Below are 16,876 nucleotides of genomic sequence, written 5' to 3'. Positions count from 1 at the left end.
TGCTAGCTTCTTCCACTAGTTGTACAAAGTCTTGTACTGACTCTGCAATTTCCTGTGTATAGCCAGTCCTTGTGTCAATTTTATCTTTGAATGCTTCAAATGGTATTGTGGTGTCAATTCCATTCTCAAATGTGACAGTAAATGCTGGTGGTTCATCTTGATATTCTTCTTCCGGATTAACATATATTTTGTCTCCTGGTTGCAGGTCTCTCCTTGACAATCCATCGGAACCATGTTTCTTTCCAGGTATATGTTTGAGTTCAAAATGGAACATTAGGATCTGTTCAATCCATCTGTTTATTGCAGCATTGGGGACTTCATCTGGGTGTTGGAGCATTCCTTTAATATACTTTGCATCAACCTCAATGGTAAGTTTTCTTACACCAAATAACCAGTATTTACAAGCTTGCAGAGCTCTGTATAATCCATACAGTTCCCTCTTTGGTTGAGAAAATCTTGCTTCCCTATCATTATAGGTGATAGATCCGAATCTTGCATAATGTCTTTTTCTTTTATCTTTTTCATCTTCTTGACATATGTAAAATCCAACTCCTTTAAATGAGCTATCCACAGACAGAATTACATTGCTGTCACTGTTATAGTCTAATTTTCTCAGTGCTGGAGATTCTTTGATTGCTTTCTTCAATTCATCCATGGCTTTCTGTTCTATGGGTCCCCAGAAAAAGACTACATTGTCTTTTCTGAGATTATTGATGGGTTCTGCTATTTTGGCATAGTTCTTGACAAACATTCTACAGAGGCCTGCTGTTCCCAAGAAACTGCGGACATCTCCTATATTTTTACAAGGACCCCACCTGTCAATGACACCCATTAAATCCGGGTCAACTACTCTTCCTTCATAAGTACATCTGTATCCAACCACTTTGAACTCAGAAGCACATACAACTGCTTTGTGTCCTGAAAAGGTTCCACCACAGTATTTTACTCTCTGTATGACTCTGTTTACATTTTGCATGTATTCCCAGACAAAACGGCGGATCCCTGAGTTCTCTGGAATAACTTCATAACTACCATCTTTAGTTTCATACCGAGTTGGTGGTCCTTTGATAGGGACATCATCAATATATGGTCTGGTTACATGTGGAATTTCTTCTCTCAACATATAGGTAACATCATCATGGAATATTGGTACTGAGTTTGTCCAACCCATTGGTAATGTGGTCAATCTGAGTGCACCATAAGGTGTTTGGAATGTTGTAAAATCCCTTGATTGTGTTGCTAACATTCTTTCATCATATCCAACATACATATCCAAAATTGCACCACAGGAGTACCCTGCAAATTGGTCTGCTAACTCATCTGTGGCAGGTGGTAGACCAGAATGTTGAATAGTAACTTTGTTCAAGGGTTCCAGACTATGAACTAGTCTTATACTTTTCCCATCTTTCTTCAATACACCAAACCATCTTGACCTATATGATGAGTTTGAAGGTTCATATACTCCAGCATCAATTTTCACTTTGACTGCTTTGCATATTTCATCATAAGTTCCAGGTGGTATGGGTATATTTTTCTCAACCCATGGAGTGTGAGGAATTACTGGCATGTCTACTGGTGGAAAGAAGTCTTCTCTGAATTTCCCTCTCTCCTCATCATTCCAGGCAAAACCCATTTCCTGTTCCATCATGAGATGGTGCATGAGTTTTCTTTCCTCAGGCCACAGAAAATCATCTCCATGTATCTTGTCTATTATTGCTTTTCTTGCTTCAGTATATCTCCCAGTAGGTTTGAACTCTGGTGGGTGTGTAGATAGCTTAGGCATATCCTTCAATGGATCTCCCTTAATATCTCTGATTATTCTGAATTTCTGGGGAAGTTCACCAATAATTGGTCTCACTTTCTTTGCTACTGGTTTGTATTTTCTAGATGCAAGTACTGCCATGGGCTCAAAATAGATATCAGTTCTGCATGGCTTCAAATCACCAATCTCAGACTGAGATAATTTAGAAATGAAAGATGAAAGTGGAGTATGATTGATACAATAGAATTCATGCTTTATCTTTGAAATATAGTCAATCCGAATTTCTGATGTTTTTGGAGTTGTTTCAGGATTTTCAATTGTTTTTGTGACCCTAATGGGATTCTTTGTTCTATTGATATCAAATAACTTAGAGAATTTCCAATCTTCGGTATATACAACTTCAGCAGTAATAGCAGTTGAAATATTGGTACCTGGAGTTTTAATATCCATAGAATAAACAGAAGACAGATATGAAGAAAGTGAATGTTGAGCATGTTTATCATGAGCAGTAGCATCTGCTGATGCAACCAGGTATGCATTTCGAAGTCCATCATAAGTGAACTTTTTCTTTGGTGGGAGACAGTAACTATCAATTTCGACTTCACCATTTTTCTTAACTTCAAACACTATAGCCACCTCTCCTTGATCTTTGCTAATCAAATCCTCGAGGTTACTAGAAAACCCTGTGCAACTGGATTGGCTGTTGTGGATTCTGTAGCTTTCTCCATCTTAGATGAATTGGCTAATATTGCTGCAGTACCTCTAGCAAAAGTTGGTACAGTAATTCTTCTATTGGTCAATGGTTCAGTCAGAGTGATAATCTGTCTTCCATCTGCAAAGTTCTGAATGTGAGTTTGTAAAAGTGCATCAAATGGCCTTCCCAATAATAGATCATAAGCTGGTTCTTTAATCACATGAACTTGCAAGAGGACAGTCATATCACCAATCAAAAATGGCACATTTCTAGCCAGTCCTAATGACTTTTCTAATCCTTTGTTTGCACTTTGCATATATATTACTATGTCCGGATCCCAGATCAAACCTGCCTTCTCTGCTTTCTCTTGAGAAGTGGACACAATCTGTGAACCTGAGTCCAGAAGACTTTCCACATGTTCTCTTCCATTCAATAGTGGATATATTGATCTCAAACTTTGAGAATCTTTGGCTACTACAATTTGTTTTGCAGTTTCTTTAGGTGCCAAAGTTTCTAAATATTGAAGTACCACATCTCCAACTACAAAAGCTGAGATTTGCTCACCACTGTTGGTTCTTTCTGTTTTCTTTTCCCAAGTCACACTAGGTAATGAATCAATATCAATAGTGTCACTGTCAAGTTGCAATTCCTCAAATTGGGCTTTCACTTGTGTAGACTTTGGTTGTTCCCCAGAGTTGACCCGTTGTTGAGTGACTCTGTATTTCAATTCTTCTCTGATAGGCTTCGAAGTAGACAACAGATCACTAGCCTTGACACAAATATCATTGTCCAAGATTTTATCAACCAAGTCATTTACTTTTCCCAATCTTTGTACAGGGGCAATGAACTTATATGCTGGTCCAATCTCAGACTTGTCAATCTGTTGTATTGATCTATCATGCACTCCTCTGTCTACAGCTTGTATGCCTTTCATAGGCAGTTCTGATACATCCTTCACATTGATAAATGGAATTTCTGGAATATCTCCTTCATCAAACCCAATATCTTTCAATGTTTCTTTTTCTCTACTTCTCCAGTTCTGATTTTCATAGGATTTGGCTGCTTTATCAGGCCGGTTCTCAAGGGACTTTGCTACAGCTTTCCTACTTGTATTATGAGTAAGTGTCCCAATCATTGAACTCCTCATTTTTCCGACTCTTCCTTTTGCCTTCTTGTTTGAACAAATGCCTCAATCTCAGCCATAGTAGGCATTGACTGCTGAGGTTGTGTATGCATACCCATGTTAGGGTAGTTTGGAGTCATACTATTCTGGTTTTGATACATTGAGTTCAACATATGCATTGTAGGACTTGTACTTGGTATATAACTATTCATCTGACTACTTGGATTCCATCCAACTTGTGAGAATTGACTCTGCATCATAGGATTATGCTGAGGCATATAGAATGGTTGTTGCATAAACTGATTCATTTGGCCGGGCATTTGATACATCATTTGAGATGCAGGATTATTCAGAGATTGAAGTTCTTTTTCTAAGTTGGCAATTCTCAAGTCTTTATCACTTAGCTGATTGCTTAAGTATGTAGACATAGTAGCAGTGTTGATCATTCCGGGGATATTATTCGGAGTGCTCTGCACTAAGTTCACTTGCTTTGCATTGTCTTTGTCCCGCTTTTCCTTTTCCAAATAATAATAATCTATTCTATCTTTTTCTGATACTGCTCCTATTGGTTGCCTTGGAATAGGATAGTTGCCAGGTAATCTAGCTCTACCATTCACAAGTACAATCCTTCCTAGTTCCAGCAAATCTTGCCTATGATGACAATCATTTGCCACATGACCTTCTTCACTGCAGAAGTAACATACTACTTTGCTAAGATTGCCATGCCAGTCATAAGGAGCCTTGTTATTGTCCCGCATTTCTACATTCTGTGATTTTACTGGATTAGCTTCAAATCCAGCAGGCATCTGATGAGAAGCATATCCTTGAGGAACACTCCCTCTGGGAACATTATTCTGTTGATAAGTTCTCATGAACTCATTGATCTGCTTAGAGTTTTCTTGTCTAACTTGATCTTGAGAGATTTTGATTGTATCCATTAATACTGCAATTTTCTCACTAATCAAGTCATTAATTTGCTGCTGAAATTGTTCTTGCTTGATGTGAACAGGAGGAGCATAACTAGAACTTGCATTTGTAGCAACAGATGACATAGGATCTGTACCTGGCATAGTACCTCTAGCTATAGCTTCCCCTTGTGCAATGACTTCATCAATATCATACATGTCATCAGGTCTCACTTTTTGACCTGCCGGAACTGTTCTAGTTTTCCCTTTAATATGTAATGCAGCAAATATAGCATTTCGGAAACCTATGTCCAGAGCTCTGGTGAATTTCTCCACAAGTTCTCTATTAGTGACTAAAGGCTCGGGTTGTACTGCTGCTCCTGCCACTTGTGGAGGATTGAGCTCTTTCTTTACTGCTCTAAATCTTCTTACAAGAGCCATGTATTCATCCAAGTCATCACTTCCAATGTTTTTGTACTTTTTGAATAAACGGTTCAATTCTCTCATAGTTCCCCGTTCTTCATCAGTAGCTCCTGGGTAACTACTTAAAACTACTTTCTTGAAGTCTGTAAATGTGCTTGTAGCAGTGCTGTACTCAGACATAGCTTTCCATTCCCAAGCTACTTGTTCTTCTGGATACCTCACTGTCCACTTCTTTTTGTCTAATTCATTATTGATATTACAATCAGTGAATAAATTTTCCAAGTCATCAAAATATCTTCTAACTTTCATGGGATCATCTGTTCCTTCTGCAGTTAACCTTGGTGCATCTCTAGAACCAGGTCTAGGCATTGTGCTAGAAGATCCAGACATTGTGATAGTTGTTTTATATAATGAATTTCTTGGGGATGATGTTTGCTGGGAGTTTGGATTAAAATTCAAAAAGCCTGGTGATATTGCTTGGCCAAAACTGAATGCAAATGGAGGAGGTGTTTTACTTCCTTCCTTGTATTCAAGATCAAAGAGTGATTCAGAATCTGTCTCTTCTTGTTTTATTTGTTCAACTGCAGAACTTGATTCAGGAAGCTCTAATTCTTGTCCTTCTTCTGACTCTGAAAATTCAGGTGGGAAGAGTTGTGTAGAAGCAAAGTTCTCAAATTCTACAAAAGATTGTTCTTGTTCTGAGTTTATACTGTGATCTTCTTCCTCTGAAGCTTGATGATCAAAACTTCCAGGAATGGAATTAGATGCAGGAAGTTTTTCAATCTGTCTGAGTGTTAACTCAGGGGAATTGGGTAATGGGATATGTTGTGCAAGAGGTGAGATAAGCAATAATGCTGCTCTCTGTTGTTGAAGTTCCAAGTTGGATTGTATTCTGTCTTTGGTAACACTCTGCAATTCCGACACAGCTTTGTCTCGGATTGGTGTAGAAGACTTTTTCTCTGGACTTGGGATTCTTTGTGAAGAAGAAGATCCTTCAGTTAGCTTAGAAATATTTGAAGATAACTCTTTATAAGATTCTCTTCTAGCACTTCTTTGAGCTCTCTGTTGTTTCTGTTCTTCTTGTTTTTGTCTCAAAGCTGTTTTTGCAGCTTCCAGATCTAATTGAGTAAGTTGTACTTGACTCTTTTTAGGTGCAATGGTGGTAAGTTTTGGCTAAAAGCCTTGCAAATTTTCCAATGAATTTTAATCTTTTGACCCCCTCGCGGTGGGCTCCAGATGATATGTTGACTTTAGGCTAAGTGCAAAATGCAAATGCAAGAACAAATCTCACACAAACACCAACACCAACACACACAAAACTAAGTCAAACACAAGTTCGGAGGGGTGCACAGAAAGATTTATTATATTCAATGTACAAAATGCTTTTAAGTTGGTTATAACAAGTGTAATAGATTTTCTTTCACAAGTTCTATAAAACTTGGGCTTGATATTCAAAGGTAACTTTGTAACTTCTGAACTGAATAACTTTACTTGCTTGTACTGAATAACTTTACTCTCTTTCTTTAAGTCAAATAGTACAATCTTTCTGAGTTATACAATTCTTTCTGTCTAATCAAGTGTATTCTTTCTATGCTGAAACTAAACTCCCTTCAAGTTGTAGGACTAGCAATCTCTACAGAAGTGGGGGTGGAGCAAGCTTGTCCTGTCTCGAGGTTTTTACTGGTATATATGCAATTCTGGGGGCCTAGAGCTAGCCCAGGGTCTAGGGTTTTATTATGCTGCACATGGTTCGGAATATCTTGTTCCGAGGTAACCATGTGCATATTTTATTGAACCATCTGACTCCCGGATAAACTCCGAGACTCACATGAACATCAGGTACCAATCATAATAAACATGTGGTTGAGTTTCTTTAGCTATTGTGCCACTGTGCCTGGTTGCATCAGATATCTGTCAGGCATGAGCTGCTTTAGCTATTGTTCCCTTGTGCCTGGTTGCATCAGATATCTGTCATACATTCCGAGTCTATTATGCTTTTGAGCTGCTTTAGCTATTGCTTTGGAAATCCGAGCATATGCAGTATGTCAGCCCATAATTACTAGTCTCTACTTCTGTCTTACTTGCTTGGTACAATTAGTCTTTGATATACATGTAATATGCTTTAAGCAATGTACACTCAACATAAAGAATGGGTTTTAGTGGTCTGAGTGAGTACAATTGTGTTATACTGCCGAGAATCTTATTTGAATCATCTTCAGTGAACATCTGTGCAATCTGTATCAAACCACAATGTACTGTAGACTTGTAGATATACCACTGAACCTCTGCATGAACTGCCGAAGTTTTGACATTTCGAGTTCAGATTATTTTGGGTTGTATCAACGGGTCATATTAAGTGAGGAGTTGAGATTAAGATTAAGAGGATGAGTATGGATTGAAGGAGTGTATGGATAGCGTGAGCTAGAAGCGTTGTCGTTGTTGTTTTTTGGAGGTGAGGAAATTTTACGTTCCACAGCCTTGAAACCGGCGTCTGCGCCATTTCCGTGCCGGGCCAAATCCTTTCCGTTCATCATGAAGAATCTCTCGGGCTCTTGGGTCAACAGGTTTTCCAGTTGGACGGACAGCCTCCAAACAGGGTAGTTGTCGACTACAGCGATCAAATTCCTTCAAATAGGGCCTACGACCAAGTCGTATATTCACTTTTTAACAACTCCGTGTGATCTGAATCTCTCTTTTTCTATCCTTGTCGAAACCTTGTCGAGATTATGAATTCTTTGGTGATGTTATGACCTTTCTAGCCTTGTCGAAACTTTATGAATTCTTTGGTGATATTATGCCCTTTCTCTCTTTTTTATCCTTGTCGAAACCTTGTCGAGACTATGAATTCTTTGGTGATGTTATGACCTTTATAACCTTGTCGAAACTTTATGAATGCTTTGGTGATATTATACCCTTTCTATTGAGTTACTCTAACACCCCCACCGAGGCTTGTTTCGACGATGTTAGTCGTGCGAATAAATCAAGATGATGGCGGTTATGGAGAGAATAGAAAGGTAATTGCCTTCACTAGCCGTAATGAGTCTTACACTATCTTACATGTTCATGACTTGAATATGACAATTTTCTTGAGGGGACTGCCAGGGAGCTGCCGAGGGCCTACTATCTGTAGCTGTGCTCACTTGAATTTACTGACTATGTTGTCCATAACCATCAGCGCTGTAGTACATCGGTGGCACTTGCAGAACTTCAGCAAACTGCAATCTCATCGGAATGGATCAGGTATCGAGCTCTGAACATCTGGCATCAGGATACTACATATCACTGCATTATTATCAAACCTTGCCTCTTCCTTGCAATATTTTTGTTCAAGGGCCTTGGGGTGCTGACGTTAGGCAGTAGCACTCGGGGCATACTCAATGAAATATCTTGAAAGAGCCCTAAGGATAAAAAACGGGTGCTTACAGTGGATAGAAAATAAGTTCCTGTTGCGGTGAACTTTGGCCAATTCTACGTCGATCGCAGGATTTAAGACCCTCCTCAGCCCTTTGGTCAAAGTCAGCGATCATATTTTTCGCACTTAGCTTTCTCTTCTCACCTCCGAGTCGCTCGACCAGCTCGGAGCAGCACTGAATCCGGATAGATGGCAGTGAAATTACATTACAGTTGAGGTGTCCATTCATATTGTTTCATCTTAAAGGATTCGTTACAGGTTCTCAAGGAAAAAATCCGATCGACAACAAGTACTAATCAATCTCATCCAATGTATACCTTCCTCTCCCAATATCACCCGTTAACTCATGATCGACCGCTTTGGATTTATACACCACCAGCGTGAACCCATTCACCAAATTTGGTAAACTATACATAGGAAATACTCTCTGTCCGGGACGGTGGAATGGATTCAGTTCAATTTTATGACTCTGGTCGTCTAGAGGTATGAAAACCCTGGAGCCGCGTATTAGCATCGGGAAGAAGTTCCTCTGCGCTTCAGCAGACTGCTCGCAGTACTCCGTAGTCGCGAACGGTATACATAAGACTAGGGTGGCACGAATGATAGGGACCCATTCAGGATATGAGGCTAGACCTGCATTACACGCGACAATAGCATCGGGTACTGTGTGCGGATTGGGAAACCAGGTGGTGTTGCCGCTGAGACGAATGTTGATAGTAGATGAACCACATTCGGGTGGAGCAGTGTAAGAGAAAATGGGGTTTCCAGAAGCGCGAGATTTCGCAGCGATGGAGCTTGGATGTTTCTTGGCCTCGTCGAGGAATTTGCGGACGCCAGGACCAAATAAAGTGAGTTTGAGGTTATGGTATGGGAGAAGGAGGGCAATTTCGGAGAACCTAGATACAATTTATTGAGCGGCATACTCATGGAGGAGATTGTGCATAGACATACAGAGGCAGAAAATTCAGCTCCACTTCCACACCTAAAAAGTAGATGTCGAGATTTACGGGCTTAATTTCGCTTCCAGCGTTGGGGTGTGTGATCTCAAGACAATGAACGAGCATCTGGTACACACTCATTGGAAAGTCCATTAAAAGCGCAGCCGGTGACATCTTTGGAAGGTTCCTCCACCTGTACCAACTATCCCAATCAACCACACCTCCCTGGAACTGAGTTACCAACATCGGCCTACGTGCGTCTTGTGTGATATCACGGAACGGTATGAGTTCCCTTGGGAGTTTCCAACCTTCTTCATCTGTGAGATGTCTCGTTTTAAGTAGATCACTGCCGTCGAGATGATCAAAGGCTCTGAGCATCGTTTGAATGAATTGGGCGCTGTGAGACACATTATCGATCTGAAAAGCGCCATCGCCGTGTAATTGATGGGGTATTGGGCCACCCCGATGTGACCAGAATCCATATCCTGAACCACCTAGCACATCGAAACGACCACGCGCAATTTCAGAGCTGAATGTTCCATCAGATTCGAGTCGCCCCCAAGGGAAGGATTTGAGGACGGCTTGGACTTCAGGCAGTCTTTGCATATGTCTCTATCAGCACGATTCATATCAGGATCCTTGCAGCATAATTCATCAAAGAGATCAATAGACCTTGTTGTCAGTACAAAGAACTTTGTGCGTAACAGCATTAGGAACGGCAGGGGTTTTCCAATCGCGTTTCGCGCACTGTACAAACACAAAGGGAATAAGCGAAGGAATCACAAAAGAGTCAAAGATATATACTTTAGCAGAGCAGTAAATGGGTGCTTTGCATGCAGAGCACCTCAGAGGCTTCTTCGGCGGTTCAATGCTCTGTTTGCACCAAGCACAAATCTGCGAATTGGCAAAATCAAAGCTAGCAGGTATAGGTTTACCACTTTGTTCGGCTTTTATCAGATCCTTGGCACCCTTGGTGATCCTGTTGAAGTAGATCGAACCATCCATTTGTAGTGAGTGAGTGAGTCAAAGATGAGGGAGGAGAGCGATAACAGGTCAAGCGCCTGGTAAGCGCCATGCATTATCCGAGACTCAGAAAACGGCACAGACATGTGGGCTAAATAAAGCTGAATTCATTGAAGCTACAACTAGCTTGAACATACATCAAGAGAAACAGCGAGGCAATCACAATTAATTGCATTCAGTTGAGGAGTTTACCAGTACCTTCAATGCTACCGCTTGCGTCGCCTCGAAATTCGAAGGTTATTGTTACGTTCCTGCTGTAATGCATCCACGTTCCGGTTTCCTCGACACACAATAGGTGGCACCGATGGGGAAACGGGAAACGGTATAGTCGATGTTCATGCGGCAGAAATAAGACGCGTTCTCGACGCGCGAAGACCCACGATTTATAGTATACCAGACTCGAGCACGACGAAGTTGGAGTTAAACTCGGGGGCACACCTACGGAATGAATGTCTTGGTTTTAATGTGTGGATAGGTATTAACGCGCTAGGCCGTTTTAGCTTTGGGTTGATATCCATGAAATCTCTTCCGGTGGCGCGTCAAGGATCCGGGATCACTGGTAGTGAAATCACAATCAGGACATGCTTTGGATTTCTCTTGTGTACTGCGGGGTAGCGTAAGTTGAACATGGAGTGTCACATTATATCTGAAGAGCAAGTAGCACTTACTGTATACGATGATGGATGTCGACATTACTTCTCTGCAGACTCTCATAGGCACATCCGGGCCAAGGACATTTGAAGATTCTGGAGCAGAAACCGGGTGTGCGATAGATTACAAAGAACAACTGGCAGCATCATACTTACATCTCATCTCGTTTGTCGCTATGAATCCGCATATGGCGAGGGAAATCTTGTTTGCGAGCAATGATTGCTTGACAAATTTCACACTGAACGGAGCCCTCTTCAGGCTAAGGGATTGTGGTAAGAGTTGGATTAATTATGACCGAAAGGCCAACCGACCTTCGACGATGATGTTGCGCGGGGCATTCTTTGTCAATAATGGGGATGTTTTTGACACTTTGGTTCAGTATGCGCACAGACAGGTAACTTATAGGGGGAGGGAGCACTGTATGATAGAATGAGGAGAACATGATGCCGCGTTATAAGTGATTTCAAAAGTTGGTCGATTGGTGTGGGAGCACTGGAAAGCCAAACTCGTTTTCTGCCTTTTTAGGAGTGTCCGACAAAAATTACTTTTTCAAGGAAAAACACAACGCTTGAAGGCCACGCGACTCGGATTTTGGCGAGGTTCGAAGTTTTGTTCGAAATGAAGAATGCCCTTTCTGAGGTAACTGTACAATTGAAAGCGGACCTCGTTCTCGCATAAAGCAAGCGACTACATGGAAGCAAGGAGCAAAGAAAATGGGCGCTTATGCAAACAAACAGGATTTGTACCGCAGAATATATATTAAGATACATAGGTATCGTTGTACTACATCCTCTCCAAAGGCCTAATACTCAACAATCGCATACTGGCCGCCAAAACATCCCTTGCGCTTTCATACAACCACATCCTTGCCTTTGCCTTTTCTATGTCTTCCTCTCCTTTCACAATGACTGTTTCCCAAGCACTCGAAATCGCATGGCTCAGTCTGAACGCAAACGTCACTACCCCACTAGGCTCATGAGTTTTTAACGCTGTTTTTACGACGTCCGGGTATGTACCCAATAGGAACGCAATTTCCCGTGCGTGTATGGAAGTGGTGAGGGTTTCGATATTGATCTCGGATGGGGGAGGTAGAGGTAGAAGGTGTGGGTTTTTGCGACCGATTGAAGCAAGACGGACATGTGCGTATTGAAGATATGGACCGGTATCGCCCTCAAATGATAACATGCGGTCCCAGTTGAAAGTGTAGTTGTTTATCCTGGGCACGATTTTCAGGTGATGAAATGAATGATTTTCTAAACAACGTACCTCTTGGCGGTCATATCCTGAATTTTGATTCCAGTGATACCGAGCTCCTCTGAAGTTTTCTCCGGGTCCTCCACAGCGTTGTATTTTTCTTCGTTCTTCTGCATTTGCTCATGCATCACCGTCGTCGCTTCCTTGATAATTTGGTTCAGGAAGACGACTGTACCCTTTCGGGTGCTCATTCCCTGTACAAGTCCGTAGTTGATATGAACAAGATCCTTGGCCCAGGGGAACTCCATAAGCTCAAGGACTTTGAAGAACTGCGAGACGTGAAGGTCTTGTTGTGAGGATATCACATAGATCATTTTGTCGAATTTGTACTTTTCGTATCGCTCTACGGCTCCACCGATATCACGAGTGAGGTAGATGGAAGTGCCATCTGTTCGAAATGCGGAGATACGTATTTCAGTGAGATAGACATTCACCAAGAATACATTCATACCAACGTACCTTTCTTCCTGACAACTGCTTTCCCAAGCTTGTGCTTCTCCAAATTAATTAACTTCGCGCCCTCATGGTCTTCAATCAACCCCATTTCATCCAATCTCTTTATCGCGTCGTCAATTGATTTCTGTCCGACTTTACTCTCTCCAGTGTACACATCAAAATGCACATTGAGGCGGTCGTATTCCGCTTCGTATTTCTTTACACTAAGCTCCCGCCATTCTCTCCAATTCTTTAACGCACTTTCGTCGCCGTCCTCCATCCTGCGAAAGAATTTCGCAGCCTCGACTTTGACTTCCGGGTCTGTCTCGGCGTCTTTGTTGATCTTCACGTAGATGTCGAAAAGGTGTTTTATTGCGTCTCTTTGGAGTTCTTCCTGCGACCCATACTTTTCGTATCCAACCGCAATGAGACCGAACTAAGACGCGACGAATACAAAGTTTCGTTGAATAAGGATAACCACGGCAAGGAGGATATGTTTTAGTTCACCTGGGTACCCCAGTCACCTAGGTAGTTCGCAGAAATCACCTCCCAGCTACAAGCCTTGTAAACGTTGGCCAGAAATGCCCCAATAATGGTACTTCGAAGGTGTCCTACGTGGAAAGATTTCGCGATATTTGGTGATGAGTATTCAATTACGACTTTCTTGCCAGATCCAGAGGCGTTACACCCATACTGGCCATCAAGACGATGTATTTGATTAAGGGTTTCGCGGATGAGAGATGTGGTATTCAGCTGAAAGTGAAGGAAAGCTTTGTCGTGCTTTATTGAGGCAACAAAGTCGTCCGCTTGGAACTATATAGGTATGAGCATACTGAGCATTCACGCTGAGCACAAAAAACGTACCTGGTCGATAACTCTTTTAGCCAATTCATCTACCTTACCAGGTAGCCTGAACCTCGGCAACGCAACAGTGAAATCTTCACCCTTCTTTCCAAAGTCAACACCAGCATAAGCCTGTTCTATGGTGAGAGGATGTAAGGCGTCTGCTACTCTTTTTGCTATAGATGTGCGGAAAGCGTCAAAAACCGAGGAAGAAGGGTCGGTGCCTGCGACCGGAGGCAGTGAAGGCAGCGTAGACGCCATGCGTTTTGTTATTATGGTTAATTCTGGTGTATGGGGTCGTGACAGACGGTGGAAAGATGGTAATACAAAAGGTCGTCGGAGAGTTGGTAAGAAAGCCAGGATTAGGAAATTCTACGGTGGATCGATAGCAACATTTTTTGATCGAGTCAGAGAAGTTCTTCAGCACGTGCGAAAGATGGCGCAAACGATAATTTATTCTTCAGATTTTCAATCCTCATCAATTCTTACGCGTTCTCGAGACTGTGAAAAGTTGATAGATAGGAAAAAAGATAGAAACAGATGTACAACAGCAACAACAAAAACACAGAATGAATGTCAACAGCTTCCATCCTCAGTTCTTCTTGGCTTTGTGTCGAAGGTAGACAGCTAAAAGACAAGCAAATCAGTGGACGCGAGCATTTAGGAATCAAAAAAGGAACTTACCGGAGACCATAGCGTGATCACGTTCATACGGTTCCAAAGGGACCTGTTCCAGGGCCTTGAACCGATTATTTTGTAAAGTTTCAACTTCGCGAGCAAAAACGACATCCGGGGGAATTGTTGAGTCGATACAACTTGCCTTGATGGAAATGACTACATGTCCACCGTCTTTAAGAAAATGCTCGGCGTTAAGGATGACAATACGGGCTTGGTCGGGTTGTGCGACGTCGGCAAAGATAACGTCGACTTGAGAGAGGAGCATACGGTATTTTGTGGGGAGTCGGGCATCTTCGACGATAGCTATTCAACTAATTAGCAATAAAATAAGTATGTGATAACGGAGGAATAACATACGAATGACATTTGTTCGTTTCTTAGCCATGTTTATAAGATCACGGCCAGATCGTAGAGAGAATTCGACGGCGTATACGATTCCCTCCTACAGATCAAATAAATATAATGTCCGGAGTAGTAAAGAACTAGACTTACAGGTCCGACAATGTCAGCGACATGACTTACACTGGTACCACTTGCAGCACCAAGATACAGCACCTTCTTACCAGGTGCGATGAAAATATCATCCAAACCTCCCAGTACACCAGCAGCAAGCTTGGAACGGAAAGGATTCCACACTCTGTATTCGATTTTGGTGCCCTCAACACCGCCGTCAATAGATACCCGTTTCTCACCATATACAGATTCACCAGGTACAAGGTTTTTTGTGACAAGAAGAGATTCTTTGCCTTTTGCGATGAAAACTCCAGGATGTCTGTGGGGTTCGAGAATAACATTGGAGCCGCCCTTGGCTCCTCCCCTGGCTCCTCCACGCCCGCCACGTCCACCTCGGTCTCCACCACGACCCCTTCCACCGGGAGCTCCGCGTCCTCCTCCTCGACCTCTTACACCTCCACCACGAACACCTCCACCTGTACGTAGAGTCTTATCAGTCTGAACAGCAGTAAGCAGATAAATAAAACACACCGCGACCACCACCTCGACCACCGCCTCTTCCACCTCTGTCTCCACCTCCACCTCTTCCTCTCCCACCACCAAATCCACCGCGACCTCCAGATGCACCTAAAATTGAACTAATGATTGGCTGATTGTCAAGAGAGATATTTGCTCAGAATTCTTGTACCAAATGCCATTTTATAACTCCAAAAGAAAGAAAATTAGTTAGAAGTCAAGGCAGGCGCGGTATTCGTCGATGCTGGGGTCGGCGTTGAAGGCAAAATTTTCGATAATTTGATTCGTGTGAAAATTGTTGCAGTGCGGTACTTGCGGGCCGCTTTCTTTATCTTATCAAATATCAATGAACGCGTAACCCGTTCAACTTACGCGCCCGTCACAAAAATCCTCATTCATCTCACTCGGTCATTATGGTTGCTCCGACAACAGAACAGGTGAAGCATACAGCCACTTTAACTAACTTCTGCTAATATTTTGCATAGCTATCAGCTTTGGCTGCAACTACTATCAGTATGGCACCAGATTGTACATTGTCCTTAACTAATCGATTTCCCCCAGTTGTCCATCCACTTGTTCTTCTCTCTGTAGCCGATCACCACGCTCGAGCAGTCTCCCGCAACACTAACAAGCGAGTGATAGGCGTTCTTCTAGGACAGGACAACGGCAAAACGATAAATGTTGCCAATTCCTTCGGTATTCCATTTGAGGAAGATGAGAAGGACAGTAAGACGTGGTTTTTGGATCATAATTACATCGAAGGAATGTATGAAATGTTCAAAAAGGTCAATGGTACGTCTTTGTATTTCAAGTACCTGAAAAATGAAGCTCATCTGGCTCTGTCGTCCAGCGAAGGAAAGACTGATTGGATGGTACCACACTGGACCGAAGCTGCGAGCTTCAGATCAGGAAATCAATGACCTTTTCAAGCGATTTATTGCCCGACCGATAATGGTCATTGTTGACGTGCGGCCAGAAACAGTGGGTATACCAACAGACGCCTACTTTGCTGTCGAAGAGATCAAAGATGTGAGCCCATCTCTATTTCAATTAATACAAAAGGTATTCATCAGACTATAATCAGGACGGCACCGAAACGCGCAAAACGTTCCTCCACTGTCCATCCGCAATCGAAGCCGAAGAAGCTGAAGAAATCGGTGTCGAGCATCTCCTACGAGATATCAAGGACTCCACAACAACCACTCTCGCCACTCGCGTCAGCGAACAACTATCTTCTCTCCGCGGTCTGCAATCGCGTCTCAGCGACGTACAAAAATACCTTGCCGATGTCGCGGCAGGAACTATGCCTGTAAACCACCAGATCGTGTATCACTTACAAGACGCGCTCAACCTCCTTCCCGATCTCGCCGACGCAGACACGACACAGAGTTTCGCAACGAGCACGAATGATGAGTTGCTGGTAGTGTATTTGAGTAGTCTGCTGAGAGCGGTGATAGCGTTGCACGCGTTGGTCGATAATAAAGCGACGATTGGCAGGGCAGAACTGGAGGAAGACGAGAAAGAGAGGAAGCCTGGAGGAAAAGGAGAGAAGAACGACACGAAGAAGTCAGAAGATAAAGATTCATCAAAAGGAAGTAAAGTAGATGTGGATGCCAAGGACAAGGGTTTATAGGTGGTTTGAATCTTTTTCGTATATGGCGTCGTCTATAATCTTCTGATCTTCGCCGTCTAAGAAAGGGTCCTACTTATGTAGATTAAGGTGATCTTTTCATCCAGCTACTCAAGACTATACCCTGCCTCCAGCC

At 42.5% G+C, this 16,876-nt stretch overlaps 8 protein-coding genes across 8 annotated transcripts; 2 read left to right on the top strand and 6 right to left on the bottom strand.

The window, feature by feature from the left end:
- Nucleotides 1-1,699: 1,699 nt before the first annotated feature.
- C8R40DRAFT_1056994 (uncharacterized protein) lies at nt 1,700-2,700 on the bottom strand (the record flags this gene model as incomplete). Its single annotated transcript, XM_046225121.1, has 3 exons — nt 1,700-1,906; nt 2,162-2,445; nt 2,523-2,700. Coding segments are annotated over 3 exons (669 nt in total), but the record flags the coding sequence as incomplete, so codon positions are not given.
- Nucleotides 2,701-4,883: 2,183 nt separating this feature from the next.
- On the bottom strand, nt 4,884-5,216 carry C8R40DRAFT_1056946 (uncharacterized protein; the record flags this gene model as incomplete). Its single annotated transcript, XM_046225118.1, has 1 exon — nt 4,884-5,216. A coding segment is annotated over one exon (333 nt), but the record flags the coding sequence as incomplete, so codon positions are not given.
- Nucleotides 5,215-6,166, top strand: C8R40DRAFT_1268067 (uncharacterized protein; the record flags this gene model as incomplete). Its single annotated transcript, XM_046233981.1, has 6 exons — nt 5,215-5,413; nt 5,660-5,743; nt 5,834-5,904; nt 5,954-6,033; nt 6,059-6,069; nt 6,144-6,166. The coding sequence occupies 6 exons, from the start codon at nt 5,215-5,217 to the stop codon at nt 6,164-6,166; spliced, it is 468 nt and encodes a 155-aa protein (XP_046081464.1).
- Nucleotides 6,167-8,245: 2,079 nt separating this feature from the next.
- C8R40DRAFT_1126372 (uncharacterized protein) lies at nt 8,246-10,310 on the bottom strand. The gene is made up of 5 exons (XM_046229020.1): nt 10,062-10,310; nt 9,930-10,004; nt 9,271-9,869; nt 8,331-9,215; nt 8,246-8,269 (listed from the first exon to the last, which is right to left on the bottom strand). Exons 1-4 carry the CDS (start codon nt 10,260-10,262, stop codon nt 8,612-8,614), a joined length of 1,479 nt encoding a protein of 492 aa, XP_046081463.1. The 5' UTR covers nt 10,263-10,310; the 3' UTR covers nt 8,246-8,269; nt 8,331-8,611.
- A 456-nt stretch (nt 10,311-10,766) lies between these two features.
- C8R40DRAFT_1073269 (uncharacterized protein) lies at nt 10,767-11,269 on the bottom strand (the record flags this gene model as incomplete). Its single annotated transcript, XM_046226543.1, has 4 exons — nt 10,767-10,884; nt 10,949-11,026; nt 11,087-11,190; nt 11,243-11,269. 4 exons carry the CDS (start codon nt 11,267-11,269, stop codon nt 10,767-10,769), a joined length of 327 nt encoding a protein of 108 aa, XP_046081462.1.
- Nucleotides 11,270-11,714: 445 nt separating this feature from the next.
- On the bottom strand, nt 11,715-13,724 carry C8R40DRAFT_1057196 (uncharacterized protein; the record flags this gene model as incomplete). The annotated part of the gene is made up of 5 exons (XM_046225133.1): nt 11,715-12,147; nt 12,198-12,573; nt 12,645-13,056; nt 13,128-13,433; nt 13,485-13,724. The coding sequence occupies 5 exons, from the start codon at nt 13,722-13,724 to the stop codon at nt 11,715-11,717; spliced, it is 1,767 nt and encodes a 588-aa protein (XP_046081461.1).
- A 331-nt stretch (nt 13,725-14,055) lies between these two features.
- On the bottom strand, nt 14,056-15,292 carry C8R40DRAFT_1175606 (Fibrillarin-domain-containing protein; the record flags this gene model as incomplete). Its single annotated transcript, XM_046232354.1, has 6 exons — nt 14,056-14,090; nt 14,148-14,444; nt 14,499-14,583; nt 14,634-15,070; nt 15,126-15,221; nt 15,283-15,292. The coding sequence occupies 6 exons, from the start codon at nt 15,290-15,292 to the stop codon at nt 14,056-14,058; spliced, it is 960 nt and encodes a 319-aa protein (XP_046081460.1).
- Nucleotides 15,293-15,523: 231 nt separating this feature from the next.
- Nucleotides 15,524-16,743, top strand: C8R40DRAFT_1073266 (maintenance of mitochondrial structure and function-domain-containing protein; the record flags this gene model as incomplete). Its single annotated transcript, XM_046226542.1, has 5 exons — nt 15,524-15,547; nt 15,596-15,638; nt 15,702-15,902; nt 15,961-16,139; nt 16,195-16,743. The coding sequence occupies 5 exons, from the start codon at nt 15,524-15,526 to the stop codon at nt 16,741-16,743; spliced, it is 996 nt and encodes a 331-aa protein (XP_046081459.1).
- Between the last annotated feature and the right edge of the window lie 133 nt (nt 16,744-16,876).

This window comes from Lentinula edodes, assembly GCF_021015755.1.
Source record: "Lentinula edodes strain Le(Bin) 0899 ss11 chromosome Unknown C8R40scaffold_45, whole genome shotgun sequence".
In the NCBI taxonomy this organism is placed as follows: domain Eukaryota; kingdom Fungi; phylum Basidiomycota; class Agaricomycetes; order Agaricales; family Omphalotaceae; genus Lentinula; species Lentinula edodes.
This window is presented reverse-complemented; position numbering and strand designations above follow the sequence as displayed.

Coding starts and splice junctions, on each gene's coding strand:
- C8R40DRAFT_1126372 (XM_046229020.1), bottom strand. CDS start 10,262: ATGGATGGTTCGATCTACTTCAACAGGATCACCAAGGGTGCCAAGGAT. Junction 10,005..10,061: donor CCATTTACTGCTCTGCTAAA/GTATATATCTTT, acceptor GTGTTTGTACAG/TGCGCGAAACGCGATTGGAA. Junction 9,216..9,270: donor GAGCTGAATTTTCTGCCTCT/GTATGTCTATGC, acceptor AATTGTATCTAG/GTTCTCCGAAATTGCCCTCC.